The 19,714-nt window shown below is 33.7% G+C and overlaps 3 protein-coding genes across 4 annotated transcripts; 1 reads left to right on the top strand and 2 right to left on the bottom strand.

Annotated features, from left to right (window-relative positions):
* Positions 1–1,632, bottom strand: LOC118033333 (cytochrome P450 CYP94D108). The gene has a single exon (XM_035038272.2). It carries the CDS (start codon positions 1,630–1,632, stop codon positions 133–135), a length of 1,500 nt encoding a protein of 499 aa, XP_034894163.1. The 3' UTR covers positions 1–132.
* A 2,540-nt stretch (positions 1,633–4,172) lies between these two features.
* Positions 4,173–8,208, top strand: LOC118033331 (fatty acyl-CoA reductase 2, chloroplastic). Of its 2 annotated transcripts, XM_035038269.2 has the most exons (9): positions 4,173–4,444; positions 4,587–4,690; positions 4,801–5,000; positions 5,183–5,283; positions 5,382–5,592; positions 6,825–6,986; positions 7,108–7,183; positions 7,278–7,684; positions 7,908–8,208. In XM_035038269.2, exons 1-9 carry the CDS (start codon positions 4,342–4,344, stop codon positions 8,074–8,076), a joined length of 1,533 nt encoding a protein of 510 aa, XP_034894160.1. In that variant the 5' UTR covers positions 4,173–4,341; the 3' UTR covers positions 8,077–8,208. The 2 variants fall into 2 exon arrangements, with proteins under 2 accessions (XP_034894160.1, XP_034894161.1); XM_035038270.2 differs by lacking the exon at positions 4,173–4,444 and having other exon boundaries at positions 4,797–5,000.
* A 5,351-nt stretch (positions 8,209–13,559) lies between these two features.
* On the bottom strand, positions 13,560–14,573 carry LOC118033323 (strigolactones hydrolase CXE15). The gene has a single exon (XM_035038259.1). It carries the CDS (start codon positions 14,571–14,573, stop codon positions 13,560–13,562), a length of 1,014 nt encoding a protein of 337 aa, XP_034894150.1.
* Positions 14,574–19,714: the final 5,141 nt, after the last annotated feature.

The raw sequence follows: 19,714 nt of genomic DNA, 5'->3' as shown, positions 1-19,714 counted from the left end.
CATGAAACAGAAAACAAACGACCATAGGACTAGCTGCCAGTGCAATTGACCCAAATACCAGCTTGCCATGAAGCTAGTTAAGATTATTAATCATGCATGGAGAGATTTTGTTGAGCTCAACCTCATTTCCACTCATCTTCCCGTCACCTTAACCTGCAATCCACCTTTCATCCTTAGTGTCAGGGACAACAAATGCTCCGGGCACTTTTCCTTGTTCTGCACATCAATCTCAAATCGCTCAATCACCGATGCTGCAATGGATTTCATCTGGATATAGGCCATGTCTTTCCCGAGACACATTCTTGGCCCAGCATGGAATACTGGAAACTTGAATGGACTCTCTTGCCTGTACATTCCATTCTCTAGCCATCTTTCAGGAACAAAATCGCGGCAGTTCTTGCCCCAGATACTCTCCATCCTTCCCATGGCGTACGTGTGATATGTTACTAACCATTTCTTTCCCACAAATGTACCGTCTGGCAGTACATCATCACTTTGGCAAGCTTTTGTATCCACTGGCACTGGTGGATACAGTCTTAGTGTCTCTGAAATAGCTGCCTGCAAATAATGCATGTCTCGGAGCTCTTCAAAACTGTAAGTATCACCGAGATTTTTTCCGTTGCTTGACCGAATCGTTTCAAGCTCCTTTAATATGTTCCGTTCTACATCCGGGTTTAATGATAGTAGCCAAAAGAACCAACTCAAAGCAGAGGATGTCGTGTCCCGGCCTGCCAGAATAAAGCTTATGACAATATCTCTGAGAAATTCAGTTGAATCCTCATCCTTCCCTATAAACCGTGATAGCAAATCTTCATCATTCTTTTCTGTTTTTTGCTCCATTCTAGACCGTATCATCTCATCCGCAAATTCATGGACAATTTTAACTGATTCTCTCAATGTTTTCTCTGTCCTAACATTGAAAAATCTGTTAATTTTCCAAAAAACTGGAAGAACATACATGAATCTCCCAAAGCTAAGTGTGGCAGCATCTTCAAACGCACGCATAAACTCACCACCACCGGTCCCATCACCGCCAAGACAAGCAGGATCAACATTAAAAGCCACTTTACATGTATTATCAAATGCAAACCTTTCCAATATGTCTTGCAAATCCAACACCTGCTTTGTTTTCGTAGCTTTGGCAAGAATCGGAACTAACCTTGTCGAAATTTCAATCTCAACATTCTCCATGACAAAATTTCGGAGTGAGTTTGTATTGAACGCATAGCTAGCAGTTTTCCTCTGGACTCTCCATAGCTCTCCATCCGAGTTAAAGATTCCTCTACCGAGGAAGTCTCCAAGATGTTCGTTAAACCGGTGTCCTTTCAGGTAGTTCTCGAAGTTCGTCTTGAGAATATACTCAACATTCAAAGGGTTTGCAGTGACGATGCCATGGACTTCGCCAGGACGGTGAAAGACAGCAGTGTTGGTGGGGCAATGACTGAGTGTTTCTGTAGTCCACTCAAGGAACCGGTGTCGATTTCTTAAGAATTCCAGTAAGGCCCCTACTATGGGATAAACCTTGAAGCCCTTGTTGGCAGGTTTCTTCTTTGAAGGGAAGAGAGCGTAGAGGGAAAGAATGAGGGTAAGAAAGAAGAGTATCAGAAGAATTTGAAGCGACAAGACTTCCATGGTTAGAAACGGGAGAGTGAACGCGGCAGCAATAGATTTTCAAGAAGACATACGAGTTGTGGTGGGTGGTCGCTTACTAGCAACTTGAAGATATACGTGTTTTATGTTAGGCTTTATAAGAGTATCTTCCAGTGTTATATTAAAGCATCTTCAATGCTAGATACTGTTTAAAAAAGGTCCAATGGCAATAAACAGTTTTTTTATTTATTTATATGCACTTTAATATTAAAAATTTATTTAAAAGAGCCAACTTTATTTTAATATATTTTACATATAACTATTTTAATAATTTAGTATAACTTGACGATTTTAAAAAATAACTTAAATAATTTTCAATTAATTTAATATTAAATAATAAAATTAAACAAAATTAAAAAACAAATAACCCTAATATAGAATCTAAATTTGATGACCGGTGTGAATAAAAATATTTAAATTAATTTGAGTGAATTTACTAAATTTATGAGATTAAGCCTAAGTGATGACTGACAGACATATCATACTCAAACGATTTAAATCTAGTCACGAAAACAATAACATAAAGAAAATACCCCCATGGAGAACCGTCATGCCCGCAAGCATATATATATATTAATTAATTTGTGTTACCTTAATATTTTAATTGTCTTTTCTCACAATTGAAATTGACAATATTGCATAGGGATGCGGATGAATTGCCAACCAATACGAAAAGACACTTAATTTTTTTAAAAAATTTATCTCTAATTGCTTATCTTTTTTTCTTGTGTTGATGTCGCTATAAGTAAGTATTGACAAGATATTTCTTATCTTGTATTGTAACAACGCAAATAGCCATTACATTAAATAGAGCACACCACCTCTTAGAAATATTGGAAGCACAAGCACATCCTCTTAATTATTTGATCTAATAATCCATAATATTGCAAAACTTCCCTCGATTAATGCCTATTCATAAAACCTATAATCTCGTCAATTATCTTTTTCGAGTACATATCAATAAAAATAATTAATTTTAATATCATTAAGTTTACACCAGTCTGGTTTTTAGATTTAAGGTAATAGTTTGTATTTAACATTATAAAGCAAATATTTTTTTAATTATTTGTTATTTGAAAATATATTAAAATAATATTTTAATTTTTGACATATCAAAATTATAAAAAGTATTTAAAAATATGAATTAATTAAATGTTTTTTTATGTGAAATACACCCTTGGCACTCTCAAAAACTATCTAAGTCAATAAAAAAACAAAACAACTGGTTTATATTTTGGTCATGTATTCGACGGATGATACGAGATAGATTTGATGTTCAATTATTAAAGTAAAGGAATAGCATTCACTTTCAAGATGCCTGCCGCACAATGCACATTATTCGGAGGCCACCTTCAAACCTTTTTTTTTTTTTTTTTAAAGCACAGTCAGCAGAACTGTTTTAAAAAAATAAAAATAAAAATAGTACAGTTTAAAAATTGTCGTGACTTCAGTAGATGTCCGGTTGCTTGCTGTTTTTAAAAACTATCTTTTAATTAATGTTGTTGTGATTGAAACGCACATCCTTTGTAATCGGACTAGATTTTAAAAAAAACAGAGAAAAAAAAAAATTGGTATGATCAATCCGGTTAACTTAATAAAATTTAGTTAAAAATCAAAGTTATAATTTATTAATTTTTGTTTTTTTACTAAAATAATATTATTTATTTTTTTAAAAAAAAAATTAATCTAAATAACTCGAAGATCCAGAATAAAATTTTAGACTAAGCCGGCCACTAGATGTCTAAAAACTATGGAAACGCCGTACTCTCAAACTGTATTATTTTGTCAGAAAATTTTCACCTCGCTATTTATTTTTATTTTCTGTACTAAGTACTCAATTTATCCCACCTACAAATATTTGCCTTGGTATAAATAATTACTATTCATTTAATTCTTATTTCGCTGTGAGTTATATTTTTTTTTTTAAATACTGGATGTATAAATTGCTTCAACGTATTTTTTTTTTTTATTCAAGTTATAAATTAGTAAAATTTATTAAACTTATCAAACAAAAAACTCGAGTCTTTAATTTTTTTTTTTAAAAAAGTACTTATATTACCTTAATATTTAACTTTTTACCAAGGAAAAAAATTACACCGGCCCCGTTGAGTAAGAAACTGTTTGAAAACACGGTTAAAATCGTGTTTTTATAAAATTCAAATTATTTTATTTTTGTAAAAATTTAATACGATTTGTATGTTTTGGATCGTTTTGATGTGCTGATGTCAAAAGTAATTTTAAAAAAATAAAAAAAATATCATTAATATATATTTTAATACAAAATATTATTTAAAAAATAACCGTTAGTATACTACTAAACATACTCTTAACTCGTTACTGCTATCTAGTTTATTCTAAACAAAATAAGTATATTTAGTCATTAAAAACTCATTAAAAATTAAAAAGCTGATATTCTTGTGAGTGGTCGACCCCACCAGCACCGGCGAAAGGATTCTGAAATCACACCTATTCGTTTGGTACAATTTTGTTGTTTTCATATTGGAACTTTAGGAATTAATTCTGCAAACCAATGGAAATTTATTAATTAATCTAAACATAATGTATTGAGTGCAATCCATCCTCCTCCAAACCTGCTGTAAGTTCGAGGCACATTTTTCTCAGCCAAGCTTCAAAAACACTTACGCAATAGCATCGCCTTGTTGCTAAGAATCTAAGAGGACAAACCACTCCATGGATCAAGGATCACCACCACCATGTGATGGTATTGGCATTGTCGAGTTTCTTCAAGGAAAGAACTATTTCATCACAGGGGCAACTGGGTTTCTTGGAAAAGGTATGTAATGGACCTAGCATTAACAATTAATTTTCTCCCCCTCGTATTTTAATCTCTTAATTAATTTTATATGCTTTCTTGATAATCTAAAACTTATAACCATATTGTTGAGTGTTTTCAATCTCTCTCTCTTTGTTTTTAGCTTTGGTTGAAAAGATGTTGAGAGGAATTCCTGATGTGGGAAAGTTGTTTCTCTTGATCAAGGGGAAAGACAAGGAAGCTACAATGAAGAGATTGAAAAGTGAAGTATGTTTTGTATGCCATTAATTTCTTGTTTAACCAAATTAAACTTTCAATCCCCAAACTCTTGATTTATTTCCAATAGAAGTACTCTTGACTTGCTCTATTTTAGTTAGATCATAAATGCAGAAGTTTTCAAGATCCTTAAAGCAATTCATGGAAGTTCATACGAAGCCTTTATGATGAGCAAGCTGGTTCCAGTGTGTGGGGATGTTTGCTCAGCAAATCTAGGGATTGATGCAGACACAACTAATGAAATTGCCAAAGAAATTGATGTGATTATCAACTCAGCAGCCAAGACAACTTGGGATACAAGGTAAAGTTTTCTTAATTTTGTGTCTAGTGAAGTGTAATTAAGAAATTGAGTACCATGTAAAGTATGGCCTTATCTTCCAAGCCATCCAAGTTGTTCACTATTTTTTTTTCTTTTTAATTTCACATGTTACTGTAGCAAATTTAGTTTAACTTTGATATACTTACATGAACATGAATACGTAGGTACGATGTTGCTATAAACATAAACACGAAAGGGCCTGCTCGTGTCCTGGAATTTGGGAAGAAATGCAAGAAACTTGGACTTTTCTTGCATGTATCATCTGGTGCGTACAAATGGAGATCAACAGCCTCATTTGATTATTCTTATAATCTTATTAATAGCTGGATCAAGGGGGTAAATACCATATTGTATATTACACAGCTTATGTTAATGGGACAAGACAAGGAGTATTCTTTGAGAAGCCTTTCTGCTTGGAACCAAGGACTGCAAGGAGAGACACAATCACCTCAAAAGCTCAAGAAATCTCCGTCCCCTTTCTGGATATCGATGCTGAAATCAAGTTGGCTTCTGTTGCAGTCGAATCTATTGACAGAAATGCAGATCGAATCATGAGAGATTTGGGAATGGAAAGGTATTGATTTAATCCCTTTGAGCACCTACATATGTTTGTGTCAAATTGGCAGTCGAGAACCTATATATATATATATATATATATATATATATATATCAAGTGAACAATATAATATTTTTCTTTTTTTTTTTCTCATGTAAAATTATTAAAATGGATGCAATTTATAAGGGTAAGGGTGACATGATGATGACATATGAAATGCTTATGCATCAATAAAATTTAACATTTATTAAAAAATTAGGTATATATACCGTGTCCATCTTGCCATGTATGTAGATAAAAATAAAAATATTAATATCAAGTTGAAAAAAATAATATGAGAAGTTTTTAATAAAATACTTTGAATAACAATTTCTTGATATAAGCTTGTTTTTGGTAAAAAAATAAAAACATAAAAATCTAGAAACTATCTCTTAACCTCGATATCAATAAATATCAAGATCATTCAAGCTATTCAAAAGCTTATGATACTAGAGGAGATCACTTCTGTACAATATGATTCTTTATTATCTTTTAATTACAATATTTTTCTTAATAATATTAAGAAAAAAATGAATACAATGGTATTTTTCTTAAACAATAAGCTATAATTAAAAATTTAAATTTAAAGTGCTTTGAGAAAATAAATTATATTGTATAGTTTTTAAATTTTTTTTACTACCTTTTGATATTAGTTTCGGAATAAAAATTTTCTAAATTTAATTTCAATCAATAAAAGAATTTAAAATTATACCAAGTTGGGGGGAAAATTAAAAAAAACTATAAAAATTATATTAAATTAAGGTTGAATATTTTTTATGGGTACGTGATTTGTTAATAATTTTATTCAAATATGCATAATTATAACAACTATAATAACACATAAAAAAAAAAAAAAGTATAGCCATATAGTCGAATTACTAAATAATTAATTGTATATGGATAATCGAATGACTAAAATTACATCATCCCGCAATGCTGGGCATACAACTATTTAAAACACTTACAAGATTAACCCCTGCAATGCAGAGCACACAGCTGTTTAAAGCATGTAGAAGGTTTACAACTTGATATACATGCATGACCATTGAAGAAAGTAAAAAAGGAATCATTTTTAGGACCTCATGCATCCATATAGAGTCATAACTAAGAAGTTCTTACATGACAGATAATATCAGATCATGAATTTTCTTACAAAAACATGAATAAAACATATAGGACTGTTCTTAAGTCACTACTGGTTGTTCATATAGGGCGAGAATCCATGGATGGTGCAGCACTTATGAAATGACCAAGGCAATGGGAGAGATGCTAATAGATAGCATGAGATCAAGCATACCTACTGTCATCATCCGTCCAAGCTTGATCGAGAGCACCTACAGAGAACCTTTTCCCGGATGGATCCAAGGATACAAGTATGCTTCCATTTTTTGACATTCTGTTGTCTCTAAGTAATATTACTCCACTTGTGTATTTCTAATCAGTTCTTAAGTGCTCCATGAGTCAATTTCTTGATTTGTAACGAGAAAACAACAGGGTGCCAATCTTAGCAGCTTATGGACAGTGTCAGCTGCCAGGTTTTGTCGGAGACCCTGATACAATTGCAGATACTGTAAGTGTGTGTGTGTGTGTGTGTGTGTGTGTATTCTCCAACCCAGGTTAGTTTTTTGTTCTTTTTCGTATTTTGATAACAATATTGATTGTAGGTTCCTATGGACATGGTAGTGAATGCAACTTTGACAGCCTTAGCAAAGCATGGGATTGATGGAAAACCAGAACTACATGTTTACCACGTCGCGACATCCGTGGCAAATCCGCATTCGTTTAAAGATGCCTTCAACTACGCATATGATTATTTCTCTTCCTCACCATTATTAGACTCAAAAGGGAAGAAGATTGCTATCCGTCCCATGAAGTTTTTGGTCTCGATGGATAGCTTTACCGATTTCATAAGGAATGAAGTAGCGCAACGAAGTGGACTTACACCTGATGATAATGTGTACATGTCGGATCCCAAGCGGTATCTTCGAATGCAAGTGGCATGTTTCGAGACGGTGCATAGATTTATGCGGATTGCTAATTTATACAGGGCCTATATGTTTTATAAAGGAAGGTAAGGGCTTTACTTTCACTTAATCATATACTAATGTCAAGATTAATCCTGTCATGGGACTTCACATGAGCATATTTAAAACAAGTTTCTTACAGAACCGTTCTACTTTTAAAAGTTTGAAAGAAAATGCTGAACTTATTAGCAAAACAGAACGAGGCTTTTGTTTTGATTTGATGTTAAAAGCTAGCCAAAGTATGGGAATTAATCTATGGTTTCTCGTCAGGTTCGATGTTACAAACACGAAGAGATTGATTGAAGACATGTCCAGTGAAGAGAGGAAGAAGTTCAATTTCGATATAGAAAGCATAAATTGGGAGCATTACATCAAAAGCGTTCACATTCCTGGTGTGAGAAAGCATCTTCTGAGACAGCCTCCTGCTGCTAAACTGTAGTATATTCAATGAAGGGTAATAAGCAAATTTCCCAACATTTTTATCTCCACTGCACTAAAGATCCTAAACAATTAATTCCTTGCTGTAGTGTTACCTTGAAGGCTTAATTAAACAAAATCGTTTAAATAGGAACAGAGTGGGATGGAATCTATATATATATATATATATATATATATATATATTGGCCTTTGGAGCCATGAAGTAAGAGATTGTTAGGTTAGAATTAAGAAATTATGAGGATAATATATTGCAATAGGCTTTTTTTTTCAAAAAAATAAAATAATGTAAATTGTATTTCACGAAAAATCGCCAATTATCCTATAATATTCACTTGCTGTTGTTCTTCTTGTATTTCGTTGGAGAAGAAGAAGAAGAAGATGATAGAAGGAATAAAGCTTTAAATGTGCAGAGAAGATTATGAAGAAGTTCTGTATATTTTCTTATTACTTTCAATTCTGTAACCATTGCTTTTATACACAATTCATGTAACTGATTCCTTTATTTTAGGAATCAAGATCATCTCACGTGGGAATGATTTACAATCAGTTTTGTAACAGTAAAAACAGAAAACAGAAATAACGGTTTTAACTGCCTTCTTAACTGTTTTAACAGAATTTCTGCAACTTCTTCATCCTTCTTGCTGCAGTCTTCTTCATCGATTTTTATCACAAGTAATCAGCTTAGCTTTCAACAGCCTCTCCTAAGCTGCTTACTGGTTTAACTCCAAGATTCGATCTTAATTGCTTGAATCTGTCTTTGGGTAATGCCTTTGTGAAAATGTCAGCCAGCTGCTCTTCGCTTCTGCAGAATTTCATATTTATCACTCCTTCTTGCAGAGCCTCTCTTATGAAATGATACTTCCTGTTTATGTGTCTAGTTCGTTGATGAAAAACAAGATTTTTAGCCATTGAAATTGCTGACATGTTGTCACAGAACAAGGTTGTTGCTTCTGCTTGCATTTCACCAAAGTCATCAAGAACAAATCTTAACCAAATTGCCTGAGCTGTTGCTTCAGATGCTGAGACATACTCAGCTTCTGCAGTTGATAATGCCACTGTATTCTGTTTAACCGAAGCCCAGGAAAATGCTCCACTTCCAAAACTGAATGCATAACCAGAGGTGCTCCTGCTGTCATCTTCACTTCCTGCCCAATCTGCATCACAAAATCCAACAAGAGTTGTTGATTGATCCCTTACGTACTCAATCCCATAGCTTAGAGTTCCTTGCACATATCTTAGGACTCTCTTTGCAGCTCCCATGTGAATTTTGGTAGGTCCAGTCATGAACCGTGACAATAAGCTTGCAGCATACATTAAATCAGGTCTTGTTGCTGTTAGATATAGTAAGCTTCCTACTATTTTTCTATAAAGACCTTCATCAGCCAACTCACTCCCATCCACCTTCTTCAATTTCTCACCAGTGACCAAGGGAGTAGAAACTGGTTTACAGTCCTCAAGCCCAAACTTCTTAAGCAAAGACTTTGCATACTTGCTTTGATGGATGAATACTCTTTGCTCAGATTGCAGTATTTCCATGCCCAGAAAATGATGAAGAAGTCCAAGATCAGACATCTCATATCTCTGCATCATTTCCCTTTTGAACTCACTAAGCATTCTTTCACTGCTGCCAGTATATACTATATCATCAACATAGATTGAAACAATGATTAGGTTACCTTCTTGATCAAACTTTGTATACAAGGTAGCCTCACTTGTGCTCCTCTTGAATTTGCACATAGAGAGATATGCATCAATTTCACTATACCAGGCCCTCGGTGCCTGCTTTAAGCCGTATAATGCCTTCCTCAGTCTGTAAACTTTGTGTCCTGCTTTCTCTACAAGAAAACCTTCAGGCTGCTCAACATATACCTCTTTTTCAAGTATACCATTTAGGAATGCTGACTTGACATCCAATTGAAACAACTTCCACCCCTTCTGTGCTGTAAGTGCAATGAGAGTTCTAATTGTGTCTAACCTTGCTACTAGTGCAAAGGTTTCATTGTAATCAATTCCAGATTTTTGTGCATAACCCTTTGCTACAAGTCGAGCCTTGTGTTTCTGAACTGATCCATCAAGATGAAGCTTGGTTTTGTACACCCACTTCACTCCTATCACAGGTTTATCATTTGGTCTCTCCACCAGTTCCCAAGTATTGTTCTTCTCTATCACTTTCAACTCTTCCTTCATAGCCTCCTGCCAGGCTTTATCCCCAGCAGCTTCTTGATAATTCTCAGGTTCTATGATGCACATGTGACACCTTGCATATATGTCTTCCAAGGTTTTCAATTTCACTAGAGTAGAGCTTGGTGAGGATTGTTGACTGTTAACACTGTCAATCTTCTCAGCTGACTCTTCATCTATAGGATTTTGATTGCAATGTTCAACATTGTCGGGTTGAATTTCAGAAGTGTGTTCCTCAAGATTCTCACCTTCAATTATACCTCCTTCATGATTGAAGGACAAGTGGATTTGGTTCATCAGATTTCCCTTCCAATTTCATGCTTTATCTTCACTGAAAATCACACTTCTTGAGAGAACAATCTTCTCAGTTTTCAGATCATATATCCTATACCCTTTTTCACAGCTGCCATATCCAACAAACACTCCCTTTCCAGCTTTGCTATCCCATTTTTGCCTTAGTGATGATGGGATATGTGTGTAACACAAACAACCAAACACCTTCAAATGCTTGACTCCTGGCTTCCTTCCCGTGAAGGCTTCAAAAGGAGTCTTTTCTGCAACAGATATTGTATAACACCTGTTCTGTATATACACAGCTGTATTAACAGCTTTTTCCCAGAAGGTTACTGGCATTCCTTTCTCTATCAGCATAGATCTCCCCATCTCACAAATTGTTCTGTTTCTCCTTTCTGCAACTCCATTCTGTTGAGGGGAGTATGCAACTGTCAATTGCCTCTCCATTCCTTGCTTCTCACAGAATTCTTCAAATTCTTTGGAAGTATATTCTCCTCCTCTGTCACTTCTTAGCTTCTTCAGTTTGTGTCCACTTTGCAGCTCAACGAATGCTTTGAATTTTTTGAATACATTCAGTGCACCAGATTTATTTCTGAGAAAGTATACCCAGCACATTCTTGAGTAATCATCAATGAATGTGATGAAGTATCTGTTCCCTCCCACGGAATCATTCTGCATTGGTCCACACAGATCAGTGTGGATCAATTCCAGTGGATTGCTTGCTCTCCACACTTGCTCTTTGATGAATTTCTCCCTGTGATGTTTGCCTGATGCACAACCTGCACAAACATCTTCTACTTTAGTCAGAGCAGGAAGTCCACACACCATCTCTTTCTGCTGCATCTTCTTCATGCTTCCAAAGTTCAAGTGTCCAAGTCTCCTATGCCATATCCAGGAATCCTCAGTCACTGAAGCTTTCCTTGCTGCAGGTGTAATACTTTCAAGTGAAAGTGGAAAGCATCAATTTCCTTCCATGATTACTATTGCTATAACATTGTTGAGGCTTTCATCATCAAATATTACTGCCTTGTTACCTCCAAACAGAATGTAATAGCCATGCTCCATCATCTGGCCTACACTTAGTAAGTTTTCATCCAATCCGGGAACAAGCAATACTTCTTTTATGTATCTCTTCCCATGCTGAGTTTCCACAACCAATGTACCTTTTCCAGTAGCTTGCACAAGGTCTCCTGAGCCCATCTTCACTTTGCATGTTACTGATCTATCAATGTTGATTAGTTCAGATTCTTGAGAAGTCATGTGATTGCTGCAGGCACTATCCACAAACCATATCTTTTTGTCTTGCAAACTTGCAGCATGGCAAGCATAGAACATGGTTCTAGTGATGACTCCTTCTTCTTTAGCATAATTTGCAAGTTGTTTGTGATTCTGACTTTCACAATCTTTTGTAATATGGCCAAACCGATTGCATCTTCCACATCTTGGCTTTCCTTTGTGCCTGCACAACCCAAAATGATGTTTTTGACAGACTTGACACTGTGGTTTTTCTCCTGCTTGACTGCTCCCTCCACCAGTGTTATTCCAGTTTGAATTGCTGTAGCTATTCAGAGTTTTGTTTGGATTCCAGTTTGATCCCCTCCTGTCTTGTGGTTGCCATTTTTGAGTAGGTCTGCCTTGGAAACTCTTGTGAGAATTGTAACCTTGATTGTTTCCAATTTTAAAACTGCTAAAGGCTTTTTCTGTTCCTCTTAGCTTATCCCTTTCATCATGCAGATCCTCCCTCTTATCATATACTTTAACAGAAGCAATGACTTCTTCTGCTCTTAGAACTTCAAGATCACGTGTCTCTTCAATAATTGACACAATGGATTTATATCTTCTGCTTAGACTCATTAGCAATTTCTGCACAATTCTGTTTTCTGATACATCTTCACCTAATGATTTTAGGTTGTTTATAGTTGCAAAGAATTTAGCTAGATAACCATCTAAGCTTTCACTTTCTGACATTCTCAAATATTCAAAGTCTGCTCTTACTCCTTGAAGTTTCACAGCTCTAACCTTTTTATCTCCTCTGAATTCTCTGCTCAAGATGTCCCATGCTCCTTTTGTAGTTTTCTCATTTCTTATACGTGGGAATAGATCATCTGTTAATGCTCCTTGTATGAGGCTTAAAGCCTTTGCATTCTTTATTTTTTCTTCTCTGGATGTCGTGGATGCATGCAGTATAATTTGATCAGCTTCACTCTCTTCATCGCCTGATCCATTTGCTATCTCAGGTGCTTGATGAGATTTTATTCCATCTTCTACTACTTCCCATAGATCGAGTGCTATGAGGACAGTTTCCATTTTTACAGCCCAAAAATCATAATTCGTGCCATTGAACTGTGGAGTTCTTAAGTCTCCTCCAGCTGAGCTTGATCCTACCATTTTTGAGTAATTAACAGTTTAATCAATCTCTTTTTCACAGTCTACGCCCCTCTCAGGAATCAGTTTGCCTGCTCTGATACCATGTTGTTCTTCTTGTATTTCGTTGGAGAAGAAGAAGAAGAAGATGATAGAAGGAATAAAGCTTTAAATGTGCAGAGAAGATTATGAAGAAGTTCTGTATATTTTCTTATTACTTTCAATTCTGTAACCATTGCTTTTATACACAATTCATGTAACTGATTCCTTTATTTTAGGAATCAAGATCATCTCACGTGGGAATGATTTACAATCAGTTTTGTAACAATAAAAACAAAAAACAGAAATAACGGTTTTAACTGCCTTCTTAACTGTTTTAACAGAATTTCTGCAACTTCTTCATCCTTCTTGCTGCAGTCTTCTTCATCGATTTTTATCACAAGTAATCAGCTTAGCTTTCAGCACTTGCCAAAAATAAATTCATCAAATAACATGTTGAATGATTTTCAATTCAAAAACAGGAAAAGATCAAGCAGCAATACTAAAAAGATGGAGTTGCTAGGCATTTTTGCAACAAGTAACATGGCAAAATGACCATGTAGCAATGAAATTGGAAGCGAAAACATCATATGATCAATACCCTGATCAGCTCCTATTGATAAAACTTACAATCACCTCAATCATCTTATTAGTTTGGGTAGCTATCTCTGGATCCATGTCAATGGCAAGCTTATTAAACTGGAAGCTGTGACTCATTCCATAATTCATAAAAACCTCTACTTCTTTGCCAGCTTTCTTCATCTCCTCGCAATATTCCAATTCATAGTCTCGAAGCAAATCCATCTCCGCCACCATAACGAGCATAGGTGGAAGTTTCAGAGTGGTTAGTGGTGGTGCTTGAGGACCTATTGGCCACACAATCGGGTGCTCCCCAGTGCTACCAATAGGCACGGCCAATGACGTGAACTTCTTCATCATTTCTCTTGTTGATAATGGATTTTCAGGTATTTCCAAATATGACTTACACGGCTTGTCCGATATGAAGCCAGGTTGTATGGCTATCCCGCCTCCTAGCTTTAAAGGCTCAATATCATCGAACCCTGCTTGAGCTGCAACTTGATGCACTAAATTCCCACCGGAGCTATCCCCGACCAGAAACACTCGATTAAAATCAGCATAGCTCGTGAGCCATTGATCGGATAATTCGCCGCGAGCATTGGCACGGAGCCAGAGCAACGCAGCATAAGAATCCTCGACGGCAACTGGGAGCCGATGTTCGGGGGCCAGCCTGAAGTAGACGGAGACCAAAACAGCTTGAACCGAGCTCACCAGTCGTGTACAGAAGTGGTAGTATAAGCTCCAGTCAGGCTGGCATATGCAATAGCCGCCGCCGTGAAGATGAAGGATCAAGGGTATCTTAGCTTTGGTCTGGACATTGCTTTTCATTTCTGGGACATAAATTCGGACTGCAAGGCCTGTTTTTGGATCGATAATTTGATCACGAACAGCCACCCCATTTATGAATTCTTCGTGGGGTGAGACTGGTTTCAACAAGGGCTCCATCTCTGGTGTACCCGTCCAAGTTCGGTCCACAGTTCCATCCTCGAAAACTCGAATCCAACCAGGAACTTCATCGACAATTTTCTTGTTGGAAGCCATGGCTAGGACAGCTTCCTTTCCGAATGTTGTTATCGGAATCGTTATGGCTGGTAGCGTAGGATGGATGTGTCCTTTATAATGGGAGTGGGCTGGTTTTCTACTTGCCGGTCAACCACTCTCACCATGATTTCTCGATAGACTTAATGCATCATAATCAAACTTTAAATGTTTTAAATCATTATGCATTTTAATTTTAAAAGGGATAAATCTGGTACCAATGTGCTCTTCTAATAATTAACATCAAGATTGTTATGCGTGTATATAGGTGTGAGATACAATATTATTATTGGTATAATTATATTTGTTAAATTCGGTATGTCCTAGTGAGTTTAGTCGAAAACTTGAAATACATAATTTTATATGGGTTGATATTCTAATAAAACCGGATAATTATTGACTTGATAATATTTAATTGGTGAATTTTTAATTATTTAATTTATTTAAGTAAATTTAATTCTAACATGTTAAGATGAACACTAATTTTTTAATTCAGATTAGTGAAACAATTCATGTAATAATTCAACTCTTTTTTAATTAGTTTGGTTTTCGATCAACTATGGCTACAATAAGCATTCAAATTCTGTCAGTTTCTTAAAATAAAATCACAAAGATGTAATTTTAATAATGAATTATAAAAACAGAGCTTAATGCAAAAATATGAGAATGTCTCCACACCACATGCCAACCCACTCTAAGCCAAAACTGTGTTTGGTGTTACACAAACGTTAACTTTGTGGAGCCCACTAGACGGATATAACAAAGAAATCCCCGCCCTCTTGAAGGACAAGCGGACAAGCTTTGTAGGTGGCATCGTGAACCGTATTACAGCATGTTTAACGGCAAATAACTTTTGATACTGAAATACATATACATGTTAATGATAATTTTTTATATTTTAAAAATTAATTTTAATATCAATACATTAAAATAATTTAAAATATATAAATTATATTAAATTTTAACCAAAAAAATTGAATTTTTTTAAGAACACGATTTCAACCGCGTTTCCAAACAGTGCCTTAATTTCTCGAGTGGTGTTGTGTGTTTTTATTTTTTAATGACTGCGAGCTGTTTATTTTTATGACTTGAAAATATTTTTTTTAAATGAAATTTTTTATTTTTATTTTAAATTATTTTTTTATATTTTTAGATTATGCTAATATTAAAAATAATTTTTTTTTTAAAATGTTATTTTAATAAATTTAGAAACAAAAAATATTTTTTAAAAATAATTGTTATTATGTTACTAAATGATTTCTTATTCAAATATTTGATTGAGCAAGAAGAAAAAAAAATCCTAATTAAGTATTATCATATTCAATTGTTAATTATTATGACTTTTTCTTAAAAAAAATTATTTTTTTATGTGATATCAGAGTTTAGTATTTAAGCAAATCAAAAGCTCTAACAAAAAGAACGTTCATTGGCTTTTTGGTGAAATAGCCGAGTCTTAATTGCAGAGATAATTTATTTTTCGATTTTCACTTTCAAGCATGCATGGATACGAAAAACGTTTTGTTTGACTTGAAAAAAGAGAGAGAGAGAGAATATAATGCTTCTTACATTTGTGTAATAATTAGTCTATAATTTTATTATAGTTGATTCAATATCTAACCTAGAAAAAATAGCTTGGGTTATTGGATTATTCTATCTGTGGATTAACCTAGTTTAATTATTTTTTTATCAAAAATAATTTTATTTATTTATTTTAATTATTGGTATTCACTTATCAAATTTGATTTGGTTAATTTATCGATCAATTAACAAATTAATATTCTTTGTAATTTAGATTAAAACTCAATGTAGATTAAGTTTTATATCAATTTCTTAAGGCCTAGTTAATTTTAGGAATTAGTGAAAGTAAAAAGACTAAAAAGCTAGATAAAGTTATTTCTATTTTTTTAGTTTATTTTAGATTCAATGATTTAGGTTTAATAAGCATGATGGTGCATGAGAGAGGTTACTGAATCCCACTTGCTTCATACTTTATTCATTTAAATTAATTAAATCACATATATTAATTGATAAACTTACTAAAATAAATATGATTTAATTCGTTTAACAAATAAAAAACAATATATCGGAATATAAATGAGAATCACATCTATCTTCGGATCCTGTTATATGATACCAAAAACAAAAACAAAAAAAAAGCCTTCTTGTCATTTGGGCCAAGCCTAAAGGCAGTGATGGATAGCCCCCGTTTGGGCCAAGCCTAAAGGCAGTGATGGATAGCCCCCGTTTGGCCCAAGCCCAAGAAATATACATAGCTGTACATTCATGGAATGGATAACTTGCAGCTAAACAGCATGCATAACTTGCTTATCGATTGGGCCTGGCCCAAAAAATAAGGATGGATAACTTGCCTTTAAACGAAAGACATGGTTGCCAGCTGTTTGGGCCAGACGCAGCGACAAGGAAGGATAGTCTACAATTAAATGGCAGGGATTATTGTCCGTTGAGAATAAGCCTTTCCAGCCCTCTCGTTTAAGTCCTCAACAGAACAAACTATACCTCGTCACAACCGCTCTGGATTAAGCGCATGTCTGAAATTGTGATAGTATTTATAATTTAAAAATTTATTAAGATAATAATTTTTTAATTTTTAAATTAGCATATTAAAACGATGTAAAATTATAAAAAAAATATTAACAATTTTTTTAAAAAAAAATATCAACAATTTTTTTAAAAAAAATATCAGGGAACACGGTTTTTAACCATCTCTCCAAACAGTCATCTAAATTAATGTAAATTTTTAATAAGTTTAGCGACAAGCATATATCAAAAAAAATTATTATGGAGTAAATAATATTTTTTAAAAATAGATATAACTAGAAAAAAAATAATCTTAGGTAGAGATATTTTTATGATTTTTGTCTTTTCTTCTTCAAGGTGGGTTCAATAAGTAATTAATAGGATATCACTAATTATTCTTTGAGCACCATAATTTTTTTCCATGTAATCATAATATAAAGTTATTATATATAAAAAAAAAATCGATATAACATCACACTTTCCTATATATTTAGATGTCATTTGGGAACGCGGCCCAAACAACGTTTTTATAATTTTTTTAGCTTAAAATTAAATTTTTATGTTTAAATTTTTTGATGTATTGAATTAAAAATAAATTTTAAAAAAATAAAAATATTTTTTTAATATATTTTTAAATAAAAAATATTTTAAAAATCAATCAATACCAAACCATACTTTGGACGGTTATCACAAAGCCAATATGACGACTACAAATTGAAGGCATTGGCTGTAATTCTATTAATTCGATGACTTAGAGATGTAAGATCAACATCACATAATATTTTAATTTTTAACTGGAATAAAGTCCAATAAACCATCAAAAGGCACCTCTCTCTTAAAATATTATTGTGCTCTAAATATCATGGTTGGTGTGACATATTACTAGCAGCCATAAGAAGACTTCGTCCCATTTCTTTTTGATGGTCCAATTATGTTGCCCTTTAAGCAGTCCTTGATTCTCCAGGCCTTCTTTTTTATTGCGCACTGCTCTAAAGAGTTCCTTTGTCCTGTTTTTTTTATTGCATGATTTAGTATTGTCATGTACAGTAATTCTTAAAAGTATTTTTTATTCAAAGATATTTTAAGTAATTTTTTTTTTAATTTTTAAAACCAATATATTTAAATTATATAAAAAATACTAAAAACTACAAATTTAATAGTCTTTTAACATTAAACGCATTTTTGAAATACATCTAAACTCAATTTTGACCAAAAAAACAAATCGCCTCTAAAATCCATACGCAGATAAAATCATAAAATTGTTTATCTAGCTGATTAAAGATTATCATTTAGATTCAAGAGCATTTTAGAAAATGGGATTTTTATATTTCACTACTGTGGTTCTACTCCATTTCTTGGTGGGCTGAACTTGTTGATCTCTAAAACTTATTCACATATAAAATATGTGTATATATTTTAAAAGTTTGTATTTCTAAAAAGGTGCCGAGTAAATTTCATTTCGAAGAGGCCAATTTTGTATTAAAAACGTCAAAATGTTATATATATATAAACCTATTAAACTTTGGTTTTTTTTTTTTTTTGATAACCCAGGATATTTGGGTCAGTTTACGCGCATCACGACTAATCCTCGAACTCACTGAACATCTTGCAAGCCCAGTAGACAGGTAAGACACCGTAGTGGTGACAGGCGTGCACGCTAAGGCTTGAACTCAGGATGCAAAAACAAGAAAACCCTTGTCAGGACCGCTGGGCTACAAGCCTTGGTGCCTATTAAACTTTGGTTTGATTTGGAGTGTTGTTGTGGTTACTTTTCAAAATATTTTTATTGCCGAAATGTATCAAAATAATTTTTTTTTATTTTTTAAATCAGCGCATCAAAACGATATAAAACACAAACAAAATTAGTTTTTAGTAAAACAAAAACAAATAAAATTTTAAAAACATGATATATTTGCAACTATATTTTAAACAGTACCTTTAAGTAGAGTTCAAGGTTGGTTCCCATCAGTTCCATAGCTCCATTTCTATGAACTAGCATATTTACTAGAAAAGTTTTTTCGATAGAGATAGAGTCTTGCTCGGATAAAAGAAATGAGCAAGAGAGAAAAGAAAGAAAGCTCTCTCTCTCTCTCTCAAATAACATAATATCTTCATGAATTCTATGATGCATAGTTGCATACACATTCACATATTATACATATATTTTTCTCTTTTTCATTTCAGATCTTTTTGATCTGCTTAAAGCTTCGAGGATCTCTTCACTATTTGTCTTATTAATTCAATGAATTTTTGCTAATGTGACGTGGGGTATCTGCGTAGAAGCTGCACAACTTGGATTTTTAAAATTTATGTGATGCAAATTTGGACAACAAAAGGTGGATATGTGGAAAAATGTTGCCGTTTGCTTTAAGCAAAAGATGTGGTTTTCTCTACAAATCTATGGGGGGGGAAAAAGAAAAAGAGTATATATGCACTAGTACTTGTCCCGTAAAAAAGCTGAAGAAAAGAGGATTAATTGCATGCCATAAAATATTTTTCAACTTCTAAAGATGTTTGTCTACTTGCATTGACTTGGTACAAATTCTATGCATAATAAATCATATTATACACATTATTTCTTTGTCAATGACCTTTGTTGTGCCAAT

Source organism: Populus alba, chromosome 16 (genome assembly GCF_005239225.2).
Source record: "Populus alba chromosome 16, ASM523922v2, whole genome shotgun sequence".
Taxonomy (NCBI): domain Eukaryota; kingdom Viridiplantae; phylum Streptophyta; class Magnoliopsida; order Malpighiales; family Salicaceae; genus Populus; species Populus alba.
The sequence above is the reverse complement of the archived record's forward strand: the minus strand, read 5'-3'. Positions and strand labels throughout refer to the sequence as shown.